The sequence below is a fragment of the Brassica rapa genome, chromosome A01 (genome assembly GCF_000309985.2).
Source record: "Brassica rapa cultivar Chiifu-401-42 chromosome A01, CAAS_Brap_v3.01, whole genome shotgun sequence".
In the NCBI taxonomy this organism is placed as follows: Eukaryota; Viridiplantae; Streptophyta; class Magnoliopsida; order Brassicales; family Brassicaceae; genus Brassica; species Brassica rapa.
In genome coordinates, this window is record NC_024795.2 from 12,730,703 (window position 1) to 12,746,710 (window position 16,008).

The 16,008-nt window shown below is 34.8% G+C and overlaps 2 protein-coding genes across 10 annotated transcripts; both read right to left on the reverse strand.

The window, feature by feature from the left end:
* Positions 1-689: 689 nt before the first annotated feature.
* On the reverse strand, positions 690-7,912 carry LOC103829893 (plectin). 3 transcript variants are annotated; one of them, XM_033292943.1, is made up of 8 exons: positions 7,524-7,912; positions 7,307-7,383; positions 6,799-6,855; positions 6,370-6,727; positions 3,711-3,881; positions 2,919-3,617; positions 2,683-2,844; positions 690-2,599 (listed from the first exon to the last, which is right to left on the reverse strand). In XM_033292943.1, exons 4-8 carry the CDS (start codon positions 6,601-6,603, stop codon positions 860-862), a joined length of 3,006 nt encoding a protein of 1,001 aa, XP_033148834.1. In that variant the 5' UTR covers positions 6,604-6,727; positions 6,799-6,855; positions 7,307-7,383; positions 7,524-7,912; the 3' UTR covers positions 690-859. The 3 variants fall into 3 exon arrangements, with proteins under 3 accessions (XP_033148834.1, XP_033148833.1, XP_033148835.1); XM_033292942.1 differs by lacking the exon at positions 7,307-7,383; XM_033292944.1 differs by lacking the exons at positions 6,799-6,855; positions 7,307-7,383.
* A 1,685-nt stretch (positions 7,913-9,597) lies between these two features.
* Positions 9,598-15,623, reverse strand: LOC108872201. Of its 7 annotated transcripts, none has more exons than XM_033292953.1 (5): positions 12,882-15,623; positions 12,524-12,604; positions 12,327-12,437; positions 12,092-12,227; positions 9,598-12,013 (listed from the first exon to the last, which is right to left on the reverse strand). In XM_033292953.1, exon 5 carries the CDS (start codon positions 10,564-10,566, stop codon positions 9,820-9,822), a length of 747 nt encoding a protein of 248 aa, XP_033148844.1. In that variant the 5' UTR covers positions 10,567-12,013; positions 12,092-12,227; positions 12,327-12,437; positions 12,524-12,604; positions 12,882-15,623; the 3' UTR covers positions 9,598-9,819. The 7 variants fall into 7 exon arrangements, with proteins under 7 accessions (XP_033148844.1, XP_033148843.1, XP_033148842.1 ...); XM_033292952.1 differs by having other exon boundaries at positions 12,327-12,459; XM_033292951.1 differs by having other exon boundaries at positions 12,327-12,459; positions 12,524-12,660.
* Positions 15,624-16,008: the final 385 nt, after the last annotated feature.

The following is a 16,008-nucleotide window of genomic DNA, read 5'->3' on the forward strand; positions in this document are numbered from 1 at the left end:
ACTAGATTTTCTGGAGTTACTATATGTTATTTGGAATACTAGATTTTCTGGAATTACTATGTGTGATTTGGACTACATATATATTAGTACGAGTATTTATGTTTAGTATATAGAACCCTTATATTTTTCATGAGTATTATCAATTCGTAGACTATATATTTGATAAATATATATATTAAAACTATTTTGATTATTATTTTCAATAGTTTAAGAAAAACCTATTCAGTTTTCTAAAAAATGTCCTGAACTTATATTGTTAGTGTGTGAATGGTTAGACTATAGCTAGGAAAATCTAACAAAATACATATTCCTGGAAAACTTCTGCTGCAAATGTTTTCTTTGATGATAATCATAGTGTAAAATCATTGGTTTTACTAAAAAAAATTTCATATTCTACGGATTTAACTAGAAAAACCTAAAAATTGCCAAAGAATTACTATGTGTAAGGTAGTATTACTAACTCCTTGAAGAATACCAAGAATTACTAAGTGTAATTTGAATATTATATTTATGTATATACCGATTGCACGTTTTACATGAGTACATTTATTAACATGTGCTATGAATATATTTATGTATATACCGGTTGCACGTTTTACATGAGTACATTTATTAACACGTTTTTGGCCTTAGTAAACCTAGTAGTAAGACCAGTTATCCATCTGAATCATTTTTGGACATAGCCTAACTTGAAAACAGTTTCCAAACCTGTTTTTTAACATCCAAAACACATTATACAACCAAGTTTAAACATCCAAAAGCATACCACAACCAAGTTTAAACACCCAAAAGCATATTACATCCAAAAGCATCCTACCAAGTTTTAAAGACTTCAAATACATAAATAATTTTCAGACGCCTACTTAACCTTTGTTTTACGCTTCTTCTTAGGCCCGTCAATGTCTTCTGTCTTCACCTGCGTGTAGGGACTCTGCAGCCGCTGAGGTTTTCTCTTCTCCCTTGGCGTACGTGCAATCACAGGTGCTGATTCTTGACTCTGGGGCCGCTGAGGTTTTTTCTTCCCCCTTGGTTTGCCATACATCATTATCTTCTGTTTGCACCTAAGCTTGAACCCTGTCCTCACCTCATTGGTTCCATCTCTCCTCACCTCAGTGGTCCCATCCGCCATCTCCTCACTAGCCTTGTAAACGACCAAGGCCCACATTTGCTTTTCTTCATCAGTGTATTTATCACCCTCTTTCTCGACAACTGTCTCAGCCTCTTTCTCAACCACTTTATCCGCCTCTTCCTCTGCTTCCTCAGCTTCCTCTGCTTCCATAGCTTCCTCTGCTTCCTCTGCTTCCTCAGCTTCTTCTTCCACCATTTCTTCAGCATTTTTTTCGGTGGGACTCTCCTCCACAGCTTCTTCTTTCTCCACCATTTCTTCAGCAATTTTTTCGGTGGGACTCTCCTCCACACCTTCTTCTTCCTCCACCATTTCTTCAGCTATTTTCTCGGTGGGACTCTCCTCCACACCTTCTTCTTCCTCCACCATTTCTTCAGCTATTTTCTCGGTGGGACTCTCCTCCACACCTTCTTTTTCCTCCACCATTTCTTCAGCATTTTTTTCTTTGAGACTCTCCTCGTCACTTTCTTCGGCTTCAACTGCCATCTCCTCACCCTCTTCCTCGATAACTGTCTCAGCCTCTTTTTCAGTCTCGATAGGTGATGGCGCAGTTACCGTTGGTCCTCTTAAAAACTCCTCTGGTGGTGTAAGTACTATTTTTCTCGCGGCCAATCTCTTCGGTCTACCACGTGGTGGTGTAGGAGTTCCCTTGGCAACTTTCTCAGCCTCTTTCTCTAGATACTCAGTCTCTTCAGAAAGAATACTCTTCCATAACGCATCCGCCTCTACTCTCCTCTTCTCAGCCTCTTCCTCAGTATCGTAATCTTCTTCAGAGACCTCATCTTTTTCTCTAGTTCCCAGCTCTGTTTTATCAGCCTCGTTCTCCTTCTCTTCTTCTTCCTCCACGTTTCCCTTGTCTTTCTCACCATCCTTACTGTTTTCCCCACCCGAGACCACATCCTTTTCCTCGCCAGACTCACTGTTTTCCTTGTCTTCCTTAGCCTTCTCACTGTTTTCCTTCCCTTCAGCTCTACCATAATCTCTATCATCCCATCCAAAATCCATATCTTCACCATAGTTCCTCTCCTCATTTTTGTTGCTCTCAATAGAAGTCAGCTTTTCTTCTATTTTCTTAGCCCTTCTTTTAAGTTGTCGCTGGTTCTTTTCAAATTTACTCATCCTCACATCCATATCACCCAGCTTTGCCTCCACCACTGATTTAAGACCAGAAAACCCTTCACTCATGGCCCCCAAAATCTTTTCTTCCAGAGCTTTCAAGCTCTCCAACCCAGATTTAGAAGACGAATCTTCTAAAAACGTCACCTTTTCTTTGTCCTTCTTCTTCTTAAACACTCGTGCAGCAACATCTAAGTCGTATAGCTCTTTCCAAAATATCTTCTTCTGCTTCACATTTAGCCAGTGGTTCCAAGTATCACTTGTGCTTCCCTCACAATGATACTCTCGCTCCTCATCAATTATACGAGCCAGCATGATTTCCTCACCCACAGTTGGCACCAACACACTGTTAATAACCTGAAAAAAAAATGAAAAAGGAAAATCAGTTTAAATTTTATTATATTCTTCTAGTTTCTACTACAAAGTATATATACATATACCTTTGTGTGTCCAAGTGCAGCATATATATCTTCCAAAGGATATCCCTTCATGCTACTCTTTGTAAACCGGCTCTTGCACATCCTAGGACAATCTTCAGAAGGTGTGTCTTTAGATAGTCGAAATGTTTTCCCCAGCTTAGGAATACATTCAAAAGCCAAAATCTACACAAATATTGTAGCGCTATCAGATTTACGGTTATAAAACAACTCATATTTGACTAAATTGTATGCTTTACCTCTAATGGAATTATGAATCCAGGAAAGCCGCATGCCGAGTGCACTTCACCCTTCAGAAGCTCCATCATATGCTTGATGTTCTTTATTGCATCTTCAAATGTCAAACGACCCCATGGAAATGTTCTGCAAACATCCAAATCTTCCACGATCCTTAAGATGAACGGGTCTACTGGTCCGCAATCCTTTGCCTGTCCTCTGATAACCCGACCAAGGAAGAACAAGACAGCCATCTTCAATCTATCATTGCATGGTGTCTTCATAGACAACAGCTTGTGCTCCACATCTGTTATGGTGATCTTCTTTAGTCCACCGAAGTAATAATCCACAAACTTCGTACTCCCGAGCTTCAAATATTTCCTCGAATACTCATGGCAGTCTAAGCCCGAGATGAGGGCATGCTCCCTCATAGAATAGCGGATGGGAACACCATTCACACCAAACCATGCAACATCTTCTTCTTCAGTCGAAATGGTGCGCAAGAGTAACATCCACATTCCTTGGAGCTTCAGGTATTGTTCATCAGGCATGTGGAAGAAGTGACGAAATTGAGGATGGGTTATGAACCATTTAACCTCCTCCTTAAGCTTCTTAATCACGTCCACTGTATTCTTCACAAGGCACTTGGTTTGAATCTTGCAAGTCTTCGTGAACTCTGTGCTCTTGAAGCATAATTCAAGGGGCTGTGGTGGTTGCCTTGCCTGCAATCATAATATATATGTATTAGTCATTTGTTACTACTAAAATTAGTATACTTTCACACTGACAATGATTAAAACGAGTGCAAAAACTACCTTAGATGATACAGCAGACATGTCATCACTTTCTGAATCAACAGAGAGAGAAACTACAGTCGTTTCTCTTGCCGGCTCATTCCCAGCTGAGACCGCCTTTCTAGCTCTAGTTCTACTGGAGACTCCAACGCACGTAGTAGATGGATTCTTTCTTTTTCGGCCCTTCATTTCCTGTACAAGAAATTAGAAACGCTGTTAAAAACACAACAAGTCACTGTCAATTACTCCAAATGCAAACCGCATAGCAAACATCAATTATTACATCTCAACAATGTAATACTCAAAGGAAACTACTCACTTACGAAAAGGAACGAAGATGGAGACTAGATTTCGTCGGAGAAAGAAGAAGAAACGAAGCAGTTCTCGACTCTAGAGAGTTGAGACCCGAGAAATAAGAGGGAGAGAGGACGTCCACAGAGAGATTGATTGATTCTCGATTTAGACGGAGGAGGACGACGGAGAAAGCCACAAAGCACGGAGGCTAGGGTTTCGCGCAATCGCAAGAGAGAAGCCGGAGAGGGACGAGACGGGATTTAGATTTAGGTGGAGAGGGAGAGAGACGAAACGCTTCGTTTAGAGAATAGGATCCGGTTCAGTTTGGTTGGGTCGGGTAGAGCAGGTCGGGTTGGTAATAAGTTGGTTTCATTAAGGTCCCTAGCGTCTTTAACCACGATTTACCCGATTTTATATTTAAAAAAAAATAAAAAATATATTATTTTTTATTACAGGGTGAAATCAGCATTTCTAATGGAGCTAATGGAGAGGGAGGGGCATCTCGAGTTAAACTCCTCTGGACTTTGGTATTATTTTTTTTTTCATTTTGGCGCGATTTAAATTATTATGAAAAAAAACAAAAATTAACTAATGGGCCTACGATTGTTGGGCCTGGGCTTAGAAATGAAAGTTATAAAGAGCCTGAGGTGAAATCTCTGTTCGATGAGGCGGAAAGTGCCTTCGAGTCGCCAGTTCATATTCTGGTTAACTCCGCGGTGAAATTGTATGTGTTTTCTTGATTAACAATGTACACGTTACAATGAATATATACTAGAGGTCTCGTTCTGTACAAGGGATATAGTCAAGTATCGAGATCCAAGAATATAGGAGATGATGAGCATGTCTGAATTCGAACCAAATGTGATATGTTCTGTCTGGCTATTGAGTTAGAAACATGATTCCTTCCTGTACGTCATTTCGACATGAATTTTTGAGTTTAATCTTGCCTTGACGTTTGATCAAAAAAAAAAATCTTGCCTTGACGTTAAAGTTTTAGTTCATTAGCTTGGTTATGTCTGAATTCGAACCAAATGTGATATGTTCTGTGTTTTTTTTTTTTTTGAGTTATAAAAATGATTCCTTTAGTCTCATTTCAACTGGCATTTCGTGTTTGAACCATTGTTACATATCTGTACTTGATCAATCCGAATACACTTTAAGTTCCAACGTTTTTGAGATCTGAAATTGTTAAATTTTGAACCAAATGAAACATGTCCCGTGTTCTTGAGATGTGTATGTCTAATCTCGAATCAAAGGTTAATGCTTTCATCGGCTGGTACTTGTGTTCTTAATCACTCTCTGTTTGACTTTTGTTTCTTATGGAATGGGTAGTGTCAATACAAAAGGGGCGTTTCCTTGCAGCAAAGAAGCTGCTAATAGGCTCAAACAAGGAGGCGGTGGTCGGATCATACTCCTCAAATAAGATATTTAATAGTCGGTTCTTAATTTTTTTAGTTAAAAGTTAAGAGAAAAGTTCTTATATTCAGTTAAGAACCTCATCCTAACCTCACCCTAAGAACCCCCAATAATCATGCTCTACTTATTTATTGAGTATCTAAGCAATTAAGAAAAATAAGAAATTAAAGAAATTAGGAAAGAGACAACAAAAGTATCTAGAAAAAGAACTTTTAAGAAACTCTTAAAAGTTAAAATGACATTTTTCAAGTTAGTTTTTTTCTAAAAATTAAAACTTAATTCATTAATTAAACTTTGTTAAAATATTAGTTTTTTTGTACTTTAGAGCCTTACTTAAGATATTATACCAACAAGGGTGCTCTTAGACACATGCCCATCTTTGGGTTTCACCGTGTAAGTTTGATCGTATTGTTTTTCTATGTAAATCTAATTCTTTCGGGTTTCTTCCCAATTCGATAATGACTTTCACCTCCTTTTAGGTCTTTGATTCATATTTTAGGCTTAAATTTCTAGGTCAGAATTTACACTCCAACTCCAACATTGATTTTTTTAGAAATTTGATTTAATTTTGTTAGATAGCTAATAAAAATGCTTTAAAACTAACTAACTAAGTTACATGATGAGGATAAACAAGATCGCACTCTATAAAAAAAAAAAAGATCGCCCTCTATATAACATTGTCTAGTGATTGTTTTTCTTTAATTGTGAGTAAACATTATATATTCAACAAGATTCTTTTTTTTTCTTGTGCACACTCAACCAAATGCTTAGAGCATGATTAACCATGGAGACCCATTAGGGTCTCTTAATGAATATTTAAATAATAAAGTTAAGATAAGAAATTTTGTTAAGAGACAATTAGTTTTAGTGCTCCAATGCAAGAACTCAATTAAGGGTTCTTAAAAAAGGTTAAAGATTCTGAAGCCAAATCTACAATATAGCAAGAAAATTTAGGAGTCATGAGGATTACCTTCTCACTGCCATGAACACCGCCGTCTTTAACCGATGGTCTTAACACCACGTTTCCTTCTTCTCTTGTACGATGGACGTACAGAGGATGACGACGATGATTCCTCCACCATTGATGCAATCGACTCCGTTTCTTCCTTTTCTTCCTCCTCTGTTTCTTGTTCTTCGGTTTCATCTTCTTGAGTTTTGTCAAATGTTCCGTACTAAGAGGAGATAGAGTCAGCGTGAGGAACATCTAACATTACAGCTCGTCTCAAAGTTGCTTTATACTCCAAGTTGTGTTCTCTTGCTAGTGATTCTTCTCTCTCCATCCTCTGCTTCTCTGGTATCTCCATTCTCTTCTCCTTCTCCAACATTAGCTGCATGCAGATGCAAAGCTATAGAATCAGTAACCGGTGAAAGATTTAAAGGAGGTTGGTGGGAGACTTACGTTCAGAGTGGAACACATGTATCTTTCATGCATCTTATGCACAACAAACATGGCAAACTGTCCACATAAAAACAAAACTCAAACCCATTACAAGTAAGCAGAGTAATGGAACAAAACAAAAGGAACTTACAAAAACGCTTGGTAAGTGAAAGAGAACTTTCTAGAATCAAAATTGTACCAAAAGAGCATGCAAAGATAAAAAAAACTACATTGTGAGAATGTTGTGAGCCATCTTTGAAAGTTTCTAAAAAAACATACTTTCGTAAACCCTCTGCATATAGAGTTCATGATCAGTATATGAAGTAACACTCCTGATTCATGAATATAATTCATACCCATACAATAAAGTTTATTGCTTTGATAGCACCCCATAGTTTTACAGTACCAGGTTCATGAGTATCTTCATAACCTCAAATCTATACGTAGCAAAAATCAAAATCAGCCAAATTGACCTAACTATCCAACGATCTAAGCTAAGCTGAGCAAAAACCAACTTCATGAATCATACCCACACAATAAACTTTACTCCTTTGATAACATCCAACCATGGTTTTACAGTACAAAGTTCATGGGCATCTCCATAACCTCAAATCAAGAAACAACAAATCAATATTACCCAAATAGACCTTATTATACAAGGATTTTAGTTCAGCCGAGCGATAAAAATCAATACTTTATTATGCCCAAATTAGGGTTTGTGAGATGAATCAGAGAAGGAAGCTTACTCGTTGGACAATGGAGGGTTTTGCAAAGCCTCGACCAGAAAAGGGTCCACTGTCAACCCATTCTCTAACCACCGTTTACAGCGGCGGTTTCTGATGGAGGCGTTGTGAAAATTGGGTCCATGAGAATAAAGGAGATAGATGTTTCTGGAGACTTCAAGATTCCTTGTTGACCCTTTTTGTTTTCCTTTCTCTTGCAGCAAAAAGAGAAGACGGAAGTCAAGAGGAAGGGGAGAATCGAAGCATTGACAGTGGCGAGAGGCAAAGAAAAGGAGAGGATGGAAGACACGTGTTTCATAAGAGACGTTTATTTTTGTCCTTATTTAATAAACGTTTCTTCTAATTTATTTTTAATTCTAACTACACTAAAAACTCCAGCTAAGGAACCGCGATTATGATGCTCTTACTAAGTTCAATATATGTACTCATAGATTTCACTCCTAAAAGCCCAATAGAAAAACGAAACATGATATCTTTTCTTGGATTGTACTATAAGCAAAAGTACTTTGGTAATGCCCATTATTACACGAAACATAGTTTCTACTTCAAGTTTGTACTAGATTCTGACCCGCCCTCAAAAGGGCGGGTATATATATATATTTTTTTTTAAAAAAATTTAATTTCATATTTATATTTTTTAAATCATATTTGTGTTTTTCTTTATAATCATATTTGTGTATAAATCTTAATCAAAGACTATTTTATAAAATAATAGCAATTTAAAAAATTGACCCGACATATACTCGGTTCTTTGTAATCATATGCATGTATGTCCGTTTCTTTGTAATCATATGCTCGTATGCCCGTGCACTTTCAAAGGGCGGATTTATTTCCAAAACAAATCAAATTTATTTGATATAAATTTATATATTTATTATCATTTACATTTAAATGTTACAAAGAAAGTATTATAATTGTGCAGATTATAATATTTTTGACATTTTAACAGAAATAATTTTGATGACGAAATATGTAATTAGGTTTTAATAAAATCATGATATTTTGAAATTTTTAGCATTTTGAATTATTAATATAATATTAATATTCATGCTCGGAAAACCAATGTTGAATTTACCTGTAAGTATGAGTCTTGAATCCGATTCAATCCGACCTATATACTCAAAAATATTAATTTATTGTATTTATCTAAATTTTGCTAAATTTTGCTAAATTTAATTTATAATATAATTTTAGATCTTTTCGCGATATTTTCATATTTGATCTGAATCGATGATAAAAATGGTAAATCGAGTATCTACATATAATCCAGCTCAGATTTTGGATTAAATTATAAAATTTCTATTTAAAACTACATAAAATCCGGTTAAAAGCTCAACCCGAAAAAAACGTAGATAAATCTAATGATCTTTTATTTTTTTTAATTTAAACTTAATTTAATTTCATGATAATTATAATTTGTTTATTTAAAGGCGAAATCCTAATTTTATAGATAAATTAGTCAAATAATTTGCATTTCATGAAAATGAAATAAAATTCTAATTATATTTGGTAAATAAAAAATACTTTTTATATTAACTATTTCAATGGTAGATAATATTATACTAATATATTATCTATTTTATTAAAAGGGCAGATTTAGTAAATATAAAGCATAAACTTAGATTTAAAATATTAGTAGTCATAATAGTAAGAATAAAGGTAGATATTAATTCACTGGATAAACTAATGTATAATGTATAAGTAAAGTATTATTTGTGGTTATAACATATATTGTCTGTAACAAAATGTGTAGATGTTTTAAAAAAAGTGATGTAGTTATTATGCAGATTTGAATCAAACGTATATCAATTATTTATTGTACACTCTTGTAAACATGGTAGTTATGGATCCTAGAATATAGGAATAAAGGTAAGCAGTTATAAAATATATAGTTTAATTTTTATATATGCTGCATAGGAAAATAATAAATTGGACATAACCTTTTATCAATTGGTCATGTTGCTGTTTTAATAGTATTGATTATTATCACTTCAGGGAAGTGACACTTGGCTGAAGCAACAAAAAATAGAAGACAAAATTATATAAAGAAACATGTACACTGTTCATGTAAATCGAGTTCAAAATGCATCTGAATCTTTCGAAAAATCTTCTTTTTTTTTGTTTTGGAAAAATCTTGATTCGAACATTATAAGTGTACGTATTTAATACAAACAACAAAAGGAACACATGAGATGGAACCGATCTCTTTGATGTTCTTCCTTACAAAACTTTGTTTGTTGGTTTGATATCGAAGTTACATTACATAGTTTATGCCTATATATTAAAACTCTGTTTATTTCTAGTTATGGATAACGACGGCGAGTGATTCCCGGCGACGGAATATCAACTGTTTCGCGATGAATGCTTCGATCGTTTTCTGAAACTCTTCGTTCGTCAGATTGTCCTCCGGAAACGGAACATCTTCGCACGCCTCCACTATTTCCCGGCATTTCTCCGTCTCCGATCGCCGGAGCAAAGGTTTCGACACCGTCACTGGACACTGTTTCGCAGAGATTTCCGACTTGCTCCTTTGGTAGACTTTCGTAAGAGGATGATCCTTCGATTTCTTCTCCGGTTCTATTTGCGCGTGATCTTCACGCCCCGCCGTGGGATTTGAGTTTGAGTCAGTTTCGGTGTTGATTATCTGTTTATCGTCGTAGACGATGATCTCTTCCGTCAGATCTCCAATGTCGGAAGAATTTGCGCGGTTATCTCCGGTTCTGATAAACGCGTCGTAGATATACGCCTCTGCTCCGCCGTCGATGGTACTAGCGGCGGAGAAGACGGTGGATTTGGTGGTGAGAAGAGCGACGACGATGAAGTTTCCGAGGACGAACATGAAGAGAGGAGTGGAGACGACGTAAGAGATACGGCGGAGAAACTCGCCGGAGATTTGAACGGCGAAAGGAAGGGAAGTGAATATCCAACAGAGTAAGAGAAGAGCGACGCAGATCTCCGTGATACGGAAGAGGAAACCAATGCTATGGAAACGATGCAGTGCCTTGGCTTTCTCTGCTTTCACGCTGTCGAAATCGATGAAACTCATTTTCTCAATGAGAAATGTGAAATGTGAGATTGAAAGAAGTAGTTTTCAGGGAAAGTTCGAAAAAGAATCGGAGAAGAATGAAGGAAGTGGACCCATGACTCTCCCCCAAGCGTCTCTTTTTATAGATTTTTAATTCCCTTTTTCCTTCACACTAGGGGTATAGGCCCCGCGCAAGCGCGGGGCTGGGTACATTGTTGATCGCTGTGTATTATTGTGTATGGGATTTCGCCGGGGACCATAATCGTTGTTAGTGTCGTCATGTGCAAAAACTGAGGTTTATGGGGTTAGTTATTGTCAAATGAATTAGTGTGTTAGTGTATTATTGTTTAGTAGTGTAAGAGAAATGAAATAAAAACGTTTTCTTGAATATCGAGAATTTTGCAATTTTTACAAAAAAATAATAAAATGGAGACAAGGCCAAAAAAAGAATATTGTTTATGTGTATATATAATGTTTAAATTGTAATGTTTATGAGATTCAGGGTCGAATGTATTGGTTAGGGGTAAATGTTTATTAGTGAGGAAACATATGTTTTTTTATTTTTTTGATGATTATAACCGAAGTTGAAAATAAAACTGAAACGATACCGGAGGTTTAAACATGATAATCTTCCTTATATTAATAGTATCTAAGATGGATTCATAGATTACTTTCTTTACACGACGGACAATTTATATTTAAAAGATAATGGGAATTATGGCCGTATGTAAGAGGATGAATATTGTTGTTGTAATTTTCGGAGCATTATGGCCGCATGTATTGTTTTCCAGTTTTGTAGTTGGTGTGCATATATTGTTTTCCAGTTTTGTAGTTGGTGGTCAATTAGTTCCTTGTAGGTCTGTGACGATTAGATCGTATGTCAAAGTCTTGGAGTAGCGTTTTGATTGTAGAGTTTAATGGTTTGTTATTAATGTATTTTTTTGCAAGTTGACAATTAGTATGACCATTGACGTGTCTTTGCTTATATTCCAATAGTTGTTTTGTTATTTGTAGACTAAGCTTATCCTAAGACAATTAGTTTTCTCGAGTACATTAAACCGATTATAAGACGATTAGTTTTTTAAGTCATTAAACCGATTCTAAGACGATTAATTTTTCGAGACATTAAACCGACTATTTGAATATAAGCAAAGACACGTCAATGGTCACTTTAAAGTAATAGTAATTCTTACACCAGTAAGAGATAGTTTACAGCAAATCAAAGCTTAACCAAAGTTAAAAATAGGGAAAACATATGGAAACAGAAAATTGAAATGAGACGAAAGCTAAGTGGGGTTGACGTTACATGGCCCAGCGACAATCATTCACGGGGCGTTTGCAGGTGTTTCGTCGCCTAGAGAAGCTGGCAGACTTGCTACAGCAACCTCCGGTGAAATGTTTGGCGCATCACCCATGTTGCTTGTCCAGATTCCATACCCACGACTGGAGCTGGGTTGCTGCTGCCACTCTAAGAAATATATAGTTTAACATGTGTGTTAATTTACAGAAGCAATTTTAAAAACTGTGGATACATAGATTACCTCACCTCTCTGCCTAAGTGCTAAGTAAGAGATCAATGATTGCTGAGACGGTGAACGTACGGTGGGAATTACACGTAGCTGAGAAACATGTTCATTGCCAGATAGACATTTTGGTACCTCCATATCCTCACTGCTACTCATCTGAATTATATTTGGCGTTTGGGGGGGGGGGGGGGGGGGGTTTAGAGTAAGAGGAACAATTATATACAAAATTTGATAGAATGGGAAGGGGATACATACCTCCTCAAGAGCCAGACTTGCTTGCCTATTTCTTGATGAGTTTTGTCATCTCTCTGATGAAGACCACAAAAGTGGCACTGTCCTTTCCATCATCAACAGCTAGTTACGGAACTTGGATAGAGAGGACGTCAAACTGTTAGCAGATATATATGATTAGGTTGGTACTTTAAAAATGGATCGAGAATAACAGTTCATACCTGATGACTCCGGTCACGTTGGCAGAAACACATCTGTTGCAACGGAATAAAGTGTCGGATTCTGTAATCTTCCGGCTGCAACTGGTGCAAGAAACAAACCACCATTCATTTCGTTGGAGGACACCAACAATGTGAGCCTTACAAAGAAAATAAAATATAAGAAGTTCAGAAATTTAAAAATGCAAACGACCAACAACGAACTGAGAAGTTCGTCCGAGACGGAGAGAGTTGAATGTGGATCGGGCGACGACGGCGTTAGCGACCGGAGAAACTGCAGTAGTCATTGTCGGATCGGGCGTTACAGAGCTAAGCAGAGAGAAATCGTAGAGAGAAAAGTCAGGAGCAACCGAGAGCTAACCTTGGAAGCAGCTATATAATGGAGACTGAAGAAGCGTTTGAAGGAGCCAAATCGTATCAGCGGCGGTGTAATTGTGCGTTAATGAGATGAGTTACGGAATTCGTATCGCCAGATGAGGCAGCGTCTCTGTGTCGAAGAACATTCTGCGAGTAAAATGAAACCCTAGGGGTCGTGAAAGAAGTTTGGGCCCAGAGAAATATATGCGAGGCCCACTGCTCGTCAACGTAAAAAAAAAATTAAAAAGGTAGCCAGGGGATTCGAACCCGTATTCTCAAGCTTTACTATGAGCGGGTTATACCACTGGGCCAAGTAGACTTTAGTTGAATTAGCCAGGACGACGTAAGTGTTATACGAAAACAAATTCGACCCTTTTAAAAAGTGCTGACGTGTCGCCTCAGGAGGAGAGAAACTCCCTCATTATATTATAGATTATTGAACCCCCTTTTTTTTTTTCTTTCACCTTTCTATATTGTTTTTATTTAATCTTGGAGGTCTACTCTAGATATCTAATTTGAAATTTGATTACTAATAAACACTATAATTGTTGACTCTTTTTTTATGGAATTATGAAATTTTAGATTAATAATCAACTATGCTTTAAAGTTATAACCATTTTAAGTATAATAAAATAATATTTCTTCTGTTTCAAGAGAAATACTTTATTTTTAAAAGATTAATTAATAAATATGTATTTATTTTTATTTATTAAATACGTATAATTTTAGTTTAAAAATAATTTATGAAACTAATATTAGTTTAATTAGAAAATAATATATTTATAATCAATTTAAAATGTATTTTAATGTTTGTGTAAATATTAAAAATAAATATTTGAAAACAGAGAGAATATAAAAAAGGACTCCTACATTCAAGGAAAAATGCTCGATTGAACTGGTAGACAGATTGTTCAAAAAAAGAACTGGTAGACAGAAAAAATAAAAACGTTTGAACGAGTTTTACAGCTGTTATTTATGAGAAAATTTGGACCGGGCAAAATGAGAAGATGATGTAAAAGGAAATCAGGCTTTCACGTGAGCCGTATGGAATCCGTATAACCACCGCTCCTTTTACCACTTCAAATTGTGTTTAAAAAAAAATACCACTTCAAATTGTTACCACATTATTATTATTTTTAAATAACCAACATTTTGGTGTTTTGCTGGTTGGTTATTCAGGTGTTCAAAAATAAAACTGGTTGGTTATTCTACTCTCTCCCGTGGATCTCGACGTTTCATTAATATGACACGCTACAATTTTTTTTTAAAAAAAATTCCAGATCTTTGCACACTTAATCATATAGCAAACGAGATATAATTAAATAATGCTTTAAACTGTTCTAAATTTTACTCAGAAAACATGTCTAACAGTTACTAATGACTGACGAAGATTCTAAATAAACAGCTATTTAAGTAGTAGTTTATGTTTGTTTAAACACTATTTTCTGATACATGCAGATAGTCCTAGTCTCATACGGTGAAACTAATCACGTGTGCATGAAACTAATGCAAACGTAATTCTATGATTACTTTACACGTAATATCCCATTTAATACGATCACATGGTTCCGAATTATATTCTACAGATAATTAAACTGCCATGCATCACCATACCTTGTATCGTAGAGATATCTACGGACTTTGTCACAAACCCCATTGTCTAAATTCTTCTCTCCATTCCATTTTAAATTGATTATTCCTTCCAAATATCCCTTATATATTAAAAGAAAAATATTATAATAAATGCATTCACATGATACTAGATACGTGGCAGTCTTACAATAATTTCATAATAAATATGCTAACGCGTTTACACTATATTCATAAATGTGTTCACACTATGTACTTTGCATTTTTTTTTAATATAAATCTCATATACATGGTTCCAATAAAACTCTGGATTTTTCGGTTTGAATAGAAATAGATAACGAATCAAAAGCCAAACTATATATATATATATATTTTTATTTATTTATTTATTGTTTACGGATAAAGTTGAACAAAATATTCATAAATTTAGATTCGATTCGCTATCCATTTTGATTTGAACCAATAAATATGGATATCTATAACTCTACAAAACAAATCAAATACTAAAATACAATATCCAAAAAAGAAGCAAATCAAAAATACCAATAACTTTGGGAACATATATCTAATTTGATATGTTATATGCGTATCTATACATATATGTAAAGAATTATATGTATATATATATATATGTTATATATATTATACTTTATATCAGTTTAAAATATTTTTGTGAATTAAATTTATTATATTAGGTACTAGAATTTAAAAAGTTAAATAATGATTTATTTTTGCAATCAAATGTTATTATTAAAATTTTCAATTATTTTTAAAATTTTATTTTATTTACGGATCAAATCGGATATTCTTTAAAATTCTAAAATATTTCGGATATTCGAGTCACTGAATATTTAGGTGGCTAAAGATCGAATCGACACGAATGCTTCCAAATACCCAGGTATTCGATCTGTGTCCACTCCTATTTACGGATACAATTTTCTTTTCTTTATATGAAAAATGACTAATGTCAAGGCCTTTTTTATTTTAAATTAATTTAAATTTTTCTTTCATGTATTATTTTGAACAAAAAATTCATTTAATATTAATTAACAATATCTTTATATATTTGTCAACTATTCTTATATACTTTTTACATACACATACATGTGCACCTTGATGTGAGCACCTTGTAACTAAGTATTCACCACAACTAAAGTATCTAGTTTTTTTAGAAGTTGAAATATTTTTTCTTAATGCTTCTTTCACTACCCACCAAATTGTAGTGAAATGATTTGTCTTAATAATTTTCTTTTCTTTTTCTTAAACTATTATCTGTTTAGAAACTATAATATGAAACTATTGGTTCGACTACCTAAAATTCATAACATGAAAATAAATAAACAATATTATTTTTTAGTTTTTACCGGAAAAAAACCAAAAAATCAAATATTTTAACTGAATAAACTAAAATAAATATTAATTTAAAATAGTAGTTATATTTTAGAAAATTAAAAGCAATAAAAAACTTAAAACCGAATTAATATCCAGATTAAACAGATTTAATATCTTTTTATTAAAAATAATAAAACTAATAATCATAT

Excerpts from the sequence above, each read along its gene's own strand:
- LOC103829893 (XM_033292944.1), bottom strand. The coding sequence starts at position 6,603 with ATGTTCCTCACGCTGACTCTATCTCCTCTTAGTACGGAACATTTGACA. Across the intron at positions 2,845-2,918 it reads GATTCATAATTCCATTAGAG|ATTTTGGCTTTTGAATGTAT; the intron begins GTAAAGCATACA and ends ATATTTGTGTAG. Across the intron at positions 2,600-2,682 it reads CTGCACTTGGACACACAAAG|GTTATTAACAGTGTGTTGGT; the intron begins GTATATGTATAT and ends TTTTTTTTTCAG.
- LOC108872201 (XM_033292953.1), bottom strand. The coding sequence starts at position 10,566 with ATGAGTTTCATCGATTTCGACAGCGTGAAAGCAGAGAAAGCCAAGGCA.